Source organism: Coloeus monedula (genome assembly GCF_965178545.1).
Source record: "Coloeus monedula genome assembly, chromosome: 6".
NCBI lineage: Eukaryota > Metazoa > Chordata > Aves > Passeriformes > Corvidae > Coloeus > Coloeus monedula.
Window position 1 is genome coordinate 57,140,387 of NC_138786.1, and position 15,371 is coordinate 57,155,757.

Sequence of the window (15,371 nt, forward strand, 5' to 3'; positions counted from 1 at the left end):
GAAATCATGCGTGTAAACAGCTTACTGTGCAATGACATAGAATATTGCTCTTTCTATAAATACAGGAACATTAAGAGTAGCTTAAAAACATTTTAAGAAAGATGTGAACCTAAAATGTCACATAAAGAGCATTTAACCTGTACTTAAGCTGTTGTTGTACTCAAAGTTTGCAGTTGCAGTGTGTCTGGTCTTGGCCCATAACACGATGTTTTCTGAAAGGGATTCCAACTATTCAGTCAAGGCTGTCATGTAGCATTTAACCATTTAAACTTCAAAAAAGCCCTGACTGAAATAGGTATTAGGATCCTCTGATGGATATTTGACTTCCCTAAACTGTCTAAGTCAATGTGCAGAAATTACAGACAGCTGACCCAAGGATACTGCAACATAAAGAGTGCAGAACCTTAATTCCTCCTCTACCTTTAAGACCCTTATCAAAAGAGAAAATATGCACCGGAATACAACCTCTACAGCTGAAAACACCTCTTAGAAGAGTTCAGAAAATGACTCCATTGTGTGCCATAGAAAACTACTTCCACATTTTTCCTTCCCCCAACACAGTACAGCTTTGTATTTATTGAAATCACAGTAACTGATGCTTTGTGATATTCCAGCTCAGCAGACATTTAGTTAGAAATACTACAACTTCACACTCTCAAACCTGAGAAAGGAAGGTGGTGTTTCATGGAGCAACGCAAGACATGCAGCATTTGACCACAGCAGTTCTGAGGTAGGGGACAGATGAAAACTGACATCCTGTTAAAATGTGCACACACACATATGGACCATGCAAAGTTAATTCTTTTGAAATACATCCTCGCAACTGAGATCAGCAAATAAACTTTGCCACAGCTTCTTAAATATGTAATTCTAGAGCTCCAATACTTGAAAGAAGGTTTTTGGGATTAGGGGGCTTTGTTGATTTTTTGGTGGTTTTTTTGGGGTTATTTTTTTTGTCCAAAGGTTTGGAGTTTTTTTGCTTTTTGTTATAGTTTATTTTTTTCAGGTAGTCATGCAATTTCGCCTTGTAGTCATCAATTTGGTAATCTGTCTTCATGATTTGACAGTTGTTAACCTGGGCTATAGTTAATCCACATGCAATTGCTGACACTTACTAACTGCTTTTCATGAGACAAATTTTCAAAATCCTTTAATAAATAAAGATTGATTCAGTCTTTCTTTATTCTTAGGTGTGGCTTTAATGCTGACTTTACAAATGTGAATTTGTAAAACTAAAAAATAATTTTAGAAAATCCCCACAGTATAGCAATCACAAAGACAAGGACAAGGCTCTCCTGTACTTCTGTCATTGAGCTAAGACTCTCAAGGCTGGAGATGAGGACTTTCAATGACAATCTTGTACTAATAACTAAAATGCTAATATGTTAAGTAATTGATGAGGTAACACAGGCAAAGAAGTTGACCTTTCTTAAATCCTTGTAAGAGCAACTCAGGAGCTGCTTGTGTCACACAAACTCTGATCAGAAATGAATAATGGAAGATAAAGCACCTAAAAAAAGACTGACAATGTTGAAAGCCAGGACTTCTCAGCTATTAACCTCAGCTACTTTCACCTACTTTTAAAGGGTAAAAAATATCTCAAAATTAGTTTAAAGCCTGTAATACCAGTAAGTGCTGCCTACAAACAATAATCTCAGCTCCATGGGGGAGACTTTAGGAACTAATGATGTATGATTTTTAAAAAAACACAATAAACAAACCAAAACAAACTATCAAAACCCCTTCAATACCACTAATACAGAGCCTGCAGTATTTCAGTTTTCATTCTCAAAGAAGACAAAGAAATGGCAGATTCCAAAAGGAGACACAAAAATAGCATGCAGGAATAAAAGCAAGTAAGTGATTTAATCAATCCCCTTGACTCTCAACAGATATTTGGTTTTAAAAATCCCTTTGATACAATCAGAAGAAAATAATCAAATGTAGTGTGCAACCACAGAAGTATTTAGAGATGCATTCATCTCTGCCAGAGAGCATGTGAATATAAAACATATATTTCATATTTTTGCCCACAATGCTCATAAAGGAGAAAATGTCAAGATTTATGAATCATACTAGATGAAAAGTTAGTAAGAAAATATATAAATAAATAATTTAGAAGTCCCATAATTGTTTTAGCTTTGAAGTATAAATTTTTCTTCTTGATCTTATATTAATTTGGCTTTCTTTGTTCATAGAAGGTTGACAAATTGATTATTCATAGTTTGCCATGTCAAGACTTTAATTCCATCTAGTCTTTTTAAACTATTATGTTTGAGAAACACCCCAGATCAGGATTAAAGTACGTTCATAAAATGCTAAGGGGCTGGAATGGGCCTTAAAGATCCTCTACTCCCAACCCCCTCTTCCACGGGCAGGGACACATCTCACCAGACCAGGTTGCTCAAGGTATTATCCAGCCTGGCTTTGAACACTTCCAGGGTTGGGGCACCTACAACCTCCCTGGGCAACCTGTTCCAGTGTCTCACCACGCTCACAGTAAAAAATTTCTTCCTAATAGCTAACCTAAATTTTCCCTCTTTCAATCTGTACCCATTACTCCTTGTCCTATCACGACAGCTCCTGACAGAGAGAGTCTCTCTCTGGCTTCTCTGTGGGCCCCCTTCAGATCCTGGAAGGTGCTGTAAGGTCTCCACAAAACCACGTTCATGTTTGTAAACACGTGTCCTTTTCTTGTTTGAATCTAAAATGACTGTGCTTTCAATTTTAAAGTGATAATCAAAAACCACCTAAACTTGTTAGAGAGCCAACACTCAAAAGCAATTCTTTGGGAGGAGCCGACCTTCAAGAGGGCCTACTTCATCTTATTTCAAAATTATTTTTGATGTCCATAAGAAAAAATTGTATATAGATCCTGTGTCACTTCTGTATTCAAATTAACCATCCATTTCACAGCTGGACACATCCTGAAAACTTCTAATGTGGTCTCCAAAGCACTGTGTTCTTCCTTTTATCAGCACAGCACCCAGGTCCTTAAGCCAGAGAAAACAGCCCCTTCGTTTTCGGAACAGAGATGTAATAAAGCTGTGCCCTTTGATTATTCTCCAGAGCAATTCCTTTAGTTTCCCAGAGCTTTAACTACAATGCAGATAGTCCTGAGATTTAATGTGTGTGCTTGCACAATCTTTACTGGCTCATTTAAGTCTTCCTTCAAAGCATTTTGCATCTTTCAAAAGCCAACACCAATCCAATTGGCTGCTTAAAATGCAGCCTATTACAAAAGCAAAGCTATAAGCTCCTGACAAAAACATTCACCCTTTCATACTAATCACAGATAAAGTGAATTTGGCAATAGATAATTAGAGATGTCTAAAAGACTTCTGTATTCTGATGAAATTTGAATGCTTCCTCCAATACAACATAAATATTTAATACTAAATAAACCCAGAAAAAAGTGGTGAGCCACTTATGCTTAAGAAAATAAATGTTACTTTAGAAAAAATCAAAAGGAAGGTTGGTTTCAGTAAACTGAACTGCAGCAGGAAGTTGTTCATGACACCATAAAGCAGGAAGCATATGTTTGGTTAATCATCAGACCAGCGTAAAAATGGACTAAGAAGTGGTAGTAAACCCATACACATGCACTTTCAAAACACAATTTATACCTACTTGTAAAGTAGCAATTTGTACTGCCAACCAGAGAATACTATCAGGACAACTTCTCTGGAATAAACAATTCTCTCAGCAACCTATTTTCGTATAACAAAGAAAAAAATAAAAAGAAAATTCAACTGCAAAATAAATGAGACATCAAAGCATGCTGCTCTCAATAACATTCCTTAAGTGTCATATCTTGGCCAGTATCCCAGGATACCCTTGGAAATGACACATTGCATCTCAATGGGATTCTTTCAACAAAATATTTAAATAAATAAATTCAGGTTTTATGCTAACTTATTTGATTGAATACAGCTTTATGGGCATTATGTGCAACAGATGTCAGAGCCTGATGGGCTTTTGTTCCAATTCCTAATTATTTGTGAAACTGCCATTGATAAACACTGTCACATAGTAAGACCAATGAATAATCCACCTAAAAGGCCTAAGTATGACTCCATTCCATTCTGAAATGGCAAAAGTCAAAGTTTTAAAACAACATCAGGTTTCAAGGACAGCTCACAAAACAAACAGTTCAAGTGTTCTGCACTAAGGTAAGGAAAACCAGCAACTTTGTTTATTACCCACCAAAATCCAAGTATGGTGTGCTTAACACAACCTTTTGCCAGGTATAACTGCACAGTCTCACTACCATCAGTGAGAAACTGGTAGCTGTTCACATTTTCCCAGATTTTCCTACCTCTAGAAAAATGCGTAAATAATTTCCACTTTTGCAAGAGATATTTTCAGCTAAAATAATAAAATACAGACACTCAAATTGCAGAACATTTCCTAGCTTTCCTAAGATTATTTTTACCAATCCCAAATGCAGGCCATGATCATGCTACTGTCTCTAACCCATGTACAAACTCTTGGAACCCTTCACACAGAACAGGTTTATTTCAAAATCACACGAAAGCAGAGGGAAGACTCTGATTTCAGAGAATATAAGAGAACAAACACATTTGTTTATTTTGCATATTATTGGAAACACTAGAAAATAAAATCCCTAAACTTATAAAAAACCCAAGATGCTTCTAATCTGGATACCAGAAACCTTTATTCAGAAATTTATGATTAACCAGCCAAAATTCTTGTGTACCTGCTCAGCTGTAAGAGTTTTAAATGATTCTATTCTTAAAATCAGGCAAATATTTAAGTTCCCAATGAAGCGATGCCCTCAATAAAGATTTTATTGCCATTTTACCCTGTTTCAGTGATACAGCAGAGAAGAGATTATATGCTATAGGGTGCTTTCATATCACATGCTTAAAAAGATGAAATGAGAATCTGAAAATTTGGCTTATGATTTCATGTTTCTCTCTGATAACTTTACAGCATCAAATACATTAACATTTCTCTCATTCCTATGCTTTTATTTAGATTGGATCCTAAGGTAACAACAGAGTAACTCATTTTAAAAGACAGTAAATACGCCTGCAGAATTCCTGGCACAAAAGCAGAGGATCTGTCAAGTCTTCACTTCAAAAAACGCCAAAAATGAACAACGAAAAACACACCATTAAGTGCATTTTATTTGCAAATATCGTATGCAAACAAATACTGTAATTACTTGGGTTGAAGAAAACTAATAGGCTACTACATTTTTTCCTTCTAATACCAGGAAAATTATCATTATCCTGACAGCATCCTTGATAGACAGATATCAAGCCTAGACCTGAGCGTTTTCAATGACAGTGATTACAAAACATGCCTTCCTCGATTGTCTTATTGCTTATTGGTAAAAAAAGTTTCTTAGTGTTTAATTTTAAAAATACTTTCCCCACCACACATAATTTCTCATTCTGCCATTGATTACTGATGAAATTAAATGATTCTGGCCTGCTCTGTAACGTTCCTTTACATTTTGTGATAAGTGGTAATTTCTCTCCTCAGTTGTGCTACCCTCTGCATGAACATGCCCAGCCCTCATTACCTGCTCTCAGCTGTTATTTCCCTAAACTTTTCATCGTTTTTGTTTGTTTAACTATCTCCAGTCGATTTTAAACACTGCATTATCCTCCACACAATCTTTGAAGATAATCAAGAAAATTCCACATCATCGACACCCTGGAGGAGACATTACAAAGATAGACAAGGTTTGCAGAACAACAGCACATCACTGCAAGTAAAAGGCATATGCCACCCAAGATGCCACCCAAGAAAAACTTTTTTTTTACCTATAAGGATGTTAAAAAGCTGTATTTTAAAACTACTGTGATAATTCTTGTGCAAAGGAAGCATCTGAGTTAAATTTCATGGTGTCTTATAATACACTAGGACATAAACCAGAAAAATACATACAGGATAAAGTTTCCATAAAGCCCAAATGATCTGGCATATGAAATAGGAGAAGGAATTTAATCCACTCCTATAATGTGGTCAGGGCACATGACTTCCACTCTGTCTCCATAGCTGCCTGCTACAGCCACCGAGCCAGAATAGCAACCGTGGCTCCTGCAGGCCACTCGCCCGGCTCTGGTGACCCATCCCCGGCCAGCTCTCGTGGCCAGAGCCGGGATGCAGCCACCTCCTGGCGCAGCTGTTGGGCTGCATTCCTTATTCCCCTCAGCCAGGGATTTCTGCCCTCGGCCAGGTAACTGCAGAGCACAGAGCCTGGATACCTTCATCTCCTCCTTCTAAGTTATGCTCATTTTTAACCTGCCTTGAGAGCCTCCTCCTGTTTGTCCCCAGGACTGGTACCTGCAAGATAGAACAAGCTGAGGTGTAGATTGCCTTGATTTCCTTCGCCCTGTAAACTCACTCCTGATAGAAAAATACATTTTTCAGTTGTCTTTGTAATAGATAAATTGTAAAGTCATTTTTTCCAAGGAAGCAAATTAGATTAGGAATTAATTTCTTTTAAATGTGAAACAAATTAATCTCTCTACTTAAAAAAAAAAAAAAAAAAAGCAAATCTTGCAAGGCAGGAATATAAGAATAAACCTAATGTTTTTTTCATGAACAATTTTTAAGTCAGGAACTATTGCTGAGTCACTGTGACATGTTTTTGAGGGTAAAACCACAGCATAAATGGGGTATGATGCACATGTAGAGCTGCAAGTTTTTCAGTCCAAATGCTTTTTACTCATCACATGATATTTTCAGAGTTGAGAGGAACTCACTTAACTATCTTGCACACTTCAGTCTCCTCAAATTTGCTTTCCTTTAAATGTAGTGAACTTTACAGTGCATTTTTCATACTTTCCAATAGAGAAGTAGACATAAAATTGTTTAGTCAACTAGGAAAAGGTACAGTTGTGTCCCTGTTCTCAAGCGTTGTTACTCAAAGCACAGAAGAGAGCACATGACTGTACACTGACCTTCATCTGTTCCCAAATTATGCCTTTTAAAAGCCTTGAATCTGTTTAAGGGGAGCTGCTGAAACCTGAAACGAATGTGGTCTATTGCTTTATAAAGTAGATGAATGTAGAACTTAAGTATTACATTTCAGGCTCTTACTGTACTAAATATAGCAAAATTAGGATGAGGGAGAATATAACTGTAACCTGAGTCTGGTTTTAGAGAATAATTTTTTGTTACAGGTATCGATGGCTACTCTGTAAAATTTAGTATGTTTCCATTTCTAACAGAAAATCACCACAAATTTGCAGAAGGAAAATGTTCTGATAAAGACTTTTATTTTTAAAAGCCAAGTCCTTAAAAAAAATTAACAGCTCTTCAGCCCGCAAATCACACCCCCACAAATTGCTAACCAGTTCTGACAGACCCAAGTCTAAAAAGAATCTTGAAATACACCTTGCATCTAAATTTCCATTGCTTGCACACTTCTTGATTTTCATCAGGATATGTGTGACCAAACACATCATTTGAGTATTAAAGGGAAAATTATACTTAATTAGAAAAGAAAGCAGTGCAGAACTGCAGAAAGCATCTTTTGCTGTGTGCCTAACACAACAGACCAGAATTATGTAGCACTTAGGAGCACCACCTCAATAAACTTGTTCTATAATTACCATGGAGAAGAGGTAATCAAGGATTTTTACTTCTCTTCATTCATTTTAGTAAACTTCACTGTTGTTTCTAATGACATAATAAAACCTTCCAGTGAGCTCTGATAATGTTCATCTGCATGTTTCAGAGGAAGATTAACTTAAATCTGTCTCCATAGGACAAGAACAATAGTAAGCTCATTATTTTCCAACAGAAAAATGGCTTAGAAATTGGCAGATTTCTTGAAAAGTTTGCAAATTTTTGATAGTTTTCAGATGGGAACTGTAATACTCATTAAACATTTAATATGCTTGTAAAATCATAGAAACCTTCAGGATGTAAGCGACTTTTAGAGATCACCTGATCCAATCTCCTGTTAAAAGTCACACTAACCTCTAAGTTAGGCCTGATTTCTCAGAGCCTTGTCCAGTCAAGGTTTGGACTTCTCTAAGGATGGAGATTCATCAGTCTCTCTGGGTGAATCATTCCAGGACCAAACTACTGTCCATGGGTATGTCCTTGTGTCCTGGAGCTTCCTTCTGTTACAATTTAAACCTAAATATGGTAAGAAATACTGCTTCTTTTGTCTATCCTGACACTCAGTTAACTTTTGACAGCTAAGGTTCTGAAGGTTTGCCTTGGCCACAGTTTATTGTGTGACTAGTAATAAATTGCACATAACTAATTTTATCTTTAAGTGGCTGGGAGGGATTTGGAATAAGCAATTATTTGTTCAATGTAAATTACAGAGGTGACTTCAGGACTGGTAACTCTAGTTCTAAATGATCTTGGTCTTAAGAAAGTTCAGGAACCACATACTGTAGACTCATGCCCAGATCTGCAATAATGGAATGGAACGGAAAGGAAAAGTAATACCAATTCTGCTATTTTAACTTGTGCTAGAGTTACACCAGCCTGCATATGGTTAAATGATCTTGCCCTACTGCAATATATAGTGAGATTTTAAAAGATGACTCACACCCAAGGCAAATGAAGTGACTACTGCAGTCTTTGTGTTTTTGTCTTTGTATACTTTAATCAGCTGTTCATCCGAACAGTTGGAAAGGATACATTTATACAACAATAACTTCATCTCTCTTGGTAAATATTTTCCTGTATCTTCTGATACAAATCTATTACATATTGGCTTATATTGACCTAATTTGAAATGAGACAGAACACTGGGGTCCCAAAGGAACCCAACACACAAGCTGTCAGTTCACTATCATGCAGCAAGGAAGTCAGTCTTAAGCATGTTTACTTGTGCTGCTGAAAGAGGATGACAAATAAAGACATGGGTTAGACACAATGTCTGGTTTCGTATGATTACACAGTTGCTTTTCTATTCATCATCACTGAATTTATTATACATATCAATTCTATGTAAATACATAATATATACATGTGTTCTTTACTGATCTGGAATTCCAACATGCTCAGTTCAGGTAAACATACCTGTTATAAAATCTTGGAGCATTTAACAGTCTTACAGCATTTTCATCAGTAGTAAGTTATGAACACTTATGGAAAAGTGTTATGGAAAAGGGATCTTAATTCTGGAAAACATCTACAATCTTCCTCAAGCAGACATACACACTGGGAAATCCTGACCAACAGAACATATGTCCCAGAAACCTCTCCTCTTCTTCAATATTTATCCTTCATTAACAGTAATGAACCACTAAGAGCTCTCTCAGTATGAATTTCTCTAGAATCTTCAGCAACTAGTTAACATGACTTTTCCATATAACAAGCATCACAGCTATTAACATACAGCAAAATATAGGGCTTTAATGAATTATAAAGGATTTTGAATCTGACTAATGTATTGGATAATAATTGCCTTCCTAGTCACAAATAAAATTTATGTAAACCCATGGATTTCCTATGCAGAAAGTTCACATTACTACCTTTGGTGTCAGAAGCTGCAATGAATTTCCTTGTGAAAGAGTGTTAGACATTCTGCAGTTCAACAGTAGTCACTAATAAGTTCGGGTGGCAGCTGTTGTACATCTGAAGCTAACAAATGTTATGTGACCAGAGATGACTGGCATGACATGTGGCCATAGCCTTTCTATAAAGTTATGTTCTCAACTATTTTAAAAATGTCCACAAAAGTCGTTCAGAAATACTGTTCCCAAGAAGTTCATGGAAAACTGATCCTTTAATACTTACCCCACTCAGTTAGTTGCATATATTCACACATTATCACAAAGTGATAAACTAAAGTTTAAACAAAAATAGTCATACAAATTCATCTGGAAGTCATCTTCTCAGCACTGTGACTTGAGGCTGGATTCACTTGCTTGAATGGGCATATATTAAATTTCCAGCAATCAATTATGATTTCAGCCTTTGTATCTGCTATCATAAATTCAGGCACACGCCCATATGGACAGACAAAGTGCAAAGACAGAACTGTCTTCCAGGCAAATTCCAAAAGCAAGTGTGAAGTTCAGTATTGAAATATCACTCCCTCTTCTGTCCTCATTCTCAAGCAGTACAGGCATTTTTAATCCAGCTAATACTTTCCCACTCCTCCTGAAAATTTTACCTTCATAATCTTTATATAGATAAAAAGTGTTGCTAGAATTTTATATTCCTCCCAGGTACCCACACACATCTAAAGACTCATGTCGCAAAAAGACTCATGTAAGGACTTAGGGGGTTCCAACAGAGAAGAATTTCCCTAAATGTAACTGATTTTAGTTATTTAATGCACACAAAAAACACATCTCTTGATGTGGTTATGTTTATGTCACAATTTATTTTAGTGTCTTGCTACATTTTTTACATTTAATAGATTTAGAAAAGCTTTTTCTTGGAAAAGTATTGTCAGCCTTGCTTTTTATTTTTGTATTCTAGTACCTGAATTTTCAGCAAACAGATTAAATATTAATGCTTTTTGAAAGACATATAAATATTTTAGTTTGTAATAACACTGAGACTTGGTTGGTTTAATATATACCTTATTTGTTATAATCTTGTATGAACTGATCTTTGAAGTTGGGAGTTAACTGCTTTTCTTTCCTGATCAGAGAAATACATTTGGAAAGACAGAAGAAAGTCCTTCCTTCAGGTAATATATTCCCACTCAAAAAAGCGGATTTCATACAATCCAAACTTTCAGTTCCATCTTCTGTGTAATCATTAAAAGGTACAATAAATTATGTGTTAAAACTCTTAATATCTGAATAGTCAAGCACAGACAAAACTTACTGAAAACATAATAAACCACAAGGAGATTTTAAAATTTCTGCTAATTCCATCTAAAACAGTAGACAACAACCTGCAAGTATTACACAAGAAGTGAGAATTGAAGAGGAAACTGGAGGAAAGACAACATCAACATTTGACCAATGAAAGAGAACACAATATAAAACAGAACACGAAGACAGTGGGAAATAATGTGATGCCATTGTTACCTGTCATGTGTCCTCATAAAATCCCAGAACTTCTTAGTGCCATTCTGGGGGGAAAAAAATTGAAAATCAGTCAAATCAACTCCAAGTGAAAAATTACTTTAATGGAATTTAATAAAACTTAAGAGGTATCTCTTTGAAAATTTAGTACAGCTGGTTTTATTGAAGATGCCAGTATTCTGGACTTTGACAGTATTACAGACACTGAGAACTGTCTTAGGACAGTTTAAAATCTTAAGACCCACAATATTATGATGACAGCTAACGTAAGTTTATTGTAGTCTTCAGGCCCAGCATCAACTTCAGCTGCCCATTCAAGGTGCCAGGAAGCCATAAACAGCTATGTTTTAATCAGTAAAACAACCCACAGATATGTTCTTCCATGTCCAGAAATGGTCTTACCTTGAGAACAGTTCAGCACTTACTTCCTAACTAAACTCATGTGGGATCCAGGAACAAGACACCTTCCCTCTAACCCCTCACAAGGCTCAAAATAGGAGTTTTATCCACACCTAACATGAAGGGGTTACACTCCACTCTACACAGCAGCTGTTCCTCTGCACTGCTAGTGGTGCTGAGGGCACTGTCTCGCAGCAGGCTTGAGTCACAGCACTCATTCAAGAACTGGGAGACATAAAATGGCTGATTTTCTCAAGCTGGGCCAATTCCTGTCCTCTGCCAGTTTAAAAAGAACAGTATCCACTACAGCACAGCTGACAGTGATCTCTGAAAACAAGCATTCTTTCGCAGCTATAATGAGCACGTATACACTTTGCTTACATTTTCATTCTATGGTCTACAGTTACCTATAGCAATTCATACACACCAGTTAATGGAGATGCATATAATTCTTTACTCTGTTTACTGGAAGCGTGATGGTATTTTTCAGCTCAAATACAACTCAAGAGATTTCACTCCCAGGTCAGTTTTAAGTCTATGTTAGGAATCAGTATGAAACCAGAGGAAATTCTTGTGGTTGATACCTTTTTCTTATTAGCAACACAAAACCGAGACCTGTTGAAGAGCTACATACCTAAAATATGCTTAACGTGAAAAGCAGCACTTGACTTCTATTATAAAGTATGGTTAAATGGATGATCAAACCCTGAGCAACTGGTTAATGATTTAAAGCAGGTAAATGCGAGCAATGAGAGAAGAATCAAGTTCAGTTGGTGGGTAAAGGTGCCAACCAATATAGACAGGCACTTCAGCTCTATTACAGATGTCATGGCTACCAAGTACACAACAGCTGGTGGGGATTAGATAACAAGCACTCTGGTTCAGAGATTAAGCCCCTGAGCTTTATGAGTTTACCAAGCTTTTTGGAAGAGGGACTGTTTGCTTGCTAGCTGGGTTTTTCTTCATTCCCACAACTCTAATTATAAACAGTTGTTCACCTCAAGAGAAACTCTAATCCGTGCTTCCATTGGTGTATGCACATGCCTTCTGTAAGCACTGACAGGAATCGAACGTGTGCATTACAGGAGAAGTCCTGATACTGTTTAAATGCAATATAATGTTGAAAGAGAAATAAAGACAGCAAAATCTCAGTGTGAACTGAAATATCCAAGCCATTGCTTCCAAAGCTGAGTGTATATCCAATTCATTCCACCTGGTGAGAGACAGAGGAACAACTTAGATAGGACTATGATACAACACACAGCTGCAACATGGGCTGTGTTGTATGGTAAGATGATTTAAGGTATTAAATGTGCAAGGTCAGCTCAATCTTTCTGTCAGTTTATTTCTACCTGTAAGCAAGGTATTTGTGGGATTTGTTAGCAGAGTGCTGAGCAATTTTCCATTTAACACAAAAGAGTTGGAAAACTGAGGACCAAGGGTAATGTCTTCTGCATGTAACTTCATATTGTTTCTCTAGTCTCAACCTTCTCCTGCTCCAAATTGTAAGATGTGCTACCATCATCCATTCTCCCTTTTTAGTGTCCGCTCTGGAGAAATGTGGGTGTCCAGCTGATGGAGATGGCAAAAAAAGCCTGAATCAAGTCTTTCCTTGCATTAATTTAGGCTGTAGTCCTGTGATACTGCACTCTAACCAACCCATCCCACCAACAATCTTCCTGGCTCTTTCCTCTTCCATCATTTTGCAAATTATAGAACCTGATTGCTTTGGAGCACTTAAGAGAGGGTTTCAAATAGCTGAGGAAAATTACACCCTAGAGAATCATCCTCATACAGATGGGATCCATCAGAACTGAATGACCTCTTCCCAAGGATGAGTTCCATTACCATTAACAGAATCTACCCCACAGACATGCACATAATTTTTAGCAGAAAGTAAAAGAAGGAACTTAGTACCTAAAAAGAAATTAATCAGAAAATAAAATCTGTATTTTCTAAGTCCAGATAAAGCACTTTCTCTAGAACAAGATTTGATTAGTCTAAGACTCAAATTCAAAACCAGCCACAGGCTAAATTAATTTGAGTCAAGACATTGGTTAGTATCATATACTCTGACTGGACAATGCTTGTTAAGATATTTTCTGCCTGTATTTGAATAAAAAAATTATTTCATATGATCAAGTTGCACCTGTCCAAATAAATAAATCAATAAACCAATGAAACATTCCAACATCTCTTTGTTTACAGTGGCAGGAACTCAAATGAGCCCCATTCATGCCCTACTGTCGAAGTCAAATGTAATTTGAACCCAACCGTATAGAGTTGGGTTTCTATTGTGCCCAATGCATGGTTCTTTCCTAACAGACTGGTAGGAAGGTTGCTAATTATTAATAGCATGTAAACAGTTACCAATGGTTCTTATGCTGCTTTACATACTTTACAGAACATTAATTCCAGCCAGCTTCTAACCAACTATATCAAGCTGTATGTAGTATCTCTATCTTATCTTTAAGACAAAAGTATTACTTGCTGAACTGATCAAGATTCATGCTTTTAAAAGCCAAGTGGCTATGATTACTTGTTAAACTGCTCCAGTCTATATATCCTGGTCTTTGACAAAGCTCTGCTATCACCACAGTTACAGATAGCTGGAATATTAAAGGTATCAATAGTCAACATGACTCCCACAAAACAGAAGTATCTTTGAGAAACACAAAGGCTCTCTCAAACCCTTAACATTTTTTCATTTTAATAAGCATATGTAATTGCATTATTATAAGTAGTACATTCTCAAATGTCTAATAAGGAACAATCACAGTATCTCTCAATGAAGTAAGAACTGAGTGTAACTGATTGCTGGGAGATTTAAACACTGATGACAGGAACGAGAAAGGATTATATTATGACATTTGAGAAAGATTAAAAAAATTATTCTTCAAATAGGAGATGTGTCCTGTGATGTTTATAAAGACAAATATGTCGGAAGTATTTTATACTAGTTTTAATCTGTTCAAAATAGTAGTTCTGATACTGCAATAACCTAGTGTAACACATAATCGATTTGGTAAATCTTTAATCACAAAGTAATCACACTCTAGTTCTGTGCTCAGTGATCAGGTTCTGTGATGTTGCAACACTCAACTAGTGCATATAGTATGTGTAAATTAATAAAGCTGTATTCCAGGAGAGGCAGCATGTGAGACAACTCCGTGTCACATTACACAGAAGACAGATCACTTACATAAGTACTAATTGCATAAGAAAGCCATACCAGGTCAGACAAGATGTCCATCTTGCCTGGCAACCTGTCTCTAAAATTTAAGAACAGAGAAAGCACACAGCAATGCTTCTCCAGAACATTCTTCTAAGCCTTTGACAAAAGGCAGCTGAAGAGTGGCAAAAGACAGTGCCTCAAAAAGGCATCCAAATTGAACACGATCCTCCCCCAACTCCAAAAAGCAAGCGCAAACAGCCATTTCTGTACTACCTGAATGCGCAAAGTGTGTCACAAGACCATCTTGTCTGTAGGACTGATTTGGTAATGGCATTGATAACTTAATCAGAGTAACAGCAGCTCACCCCCAGCTTGACAGTCTGCACAAGGAGACTCAATGTGTTTTGGTACAAGTGATTCTAGGACAACCAGGCACTGCCAGATGCTCTCTGCTAGACAAGTGTTGACAGTGGATGCAAGTTCAGCAGATGTGACTCCTGCCTCTGCAGAGCTGTTTATGTCACCCATACTTGATCTTCACATTCTCTGTCCTGCTACCACCCTTGAAATCATTTTCCTAAGACTCTTCCTGCACCTGCTCAGTGCCATAATTACAGGCAGGAGTCTCTTCACACCGTCTGGTATGGGTAAGTTGGACTTGTCTGCAGCCTATCAAAATACCACTCTTTTTCCCACATATCCTCTGGCTAAAATGCCTTAAGGATGACTGTGCCATGGATACTGCTGTCCTTTGCTTTCCTCCACCACCTGAGGCAATATAATATCTGAACAACAAGGTCAAA

The 15,371-nt window shown here is 36.9% G+C and overlaps 1 protein-coding gene across 1 annotated transcript in view; it reads right to left on the minus strand.

The window, feature by feature from the left end:
• The window catches only part of NUDT14 (nudix hydrolase 14), a 59,119-nt gene that overhangs the window by 19,952 nt on the left and 23,796 nt on the right, over positions 1 to 15,371 (minus strand). The window contains exon 2 of the mRNA XM_082282786.1: positions 10,998 to 11,041. Within this exon, the coding sequence (XP_082138912.1) occupies positions 10,998 to 11,041 (44 nt within the window). The remainder of the gene's footprint in view (positions 1 to 10,997; positions 11,042 to 15,371) is intronic.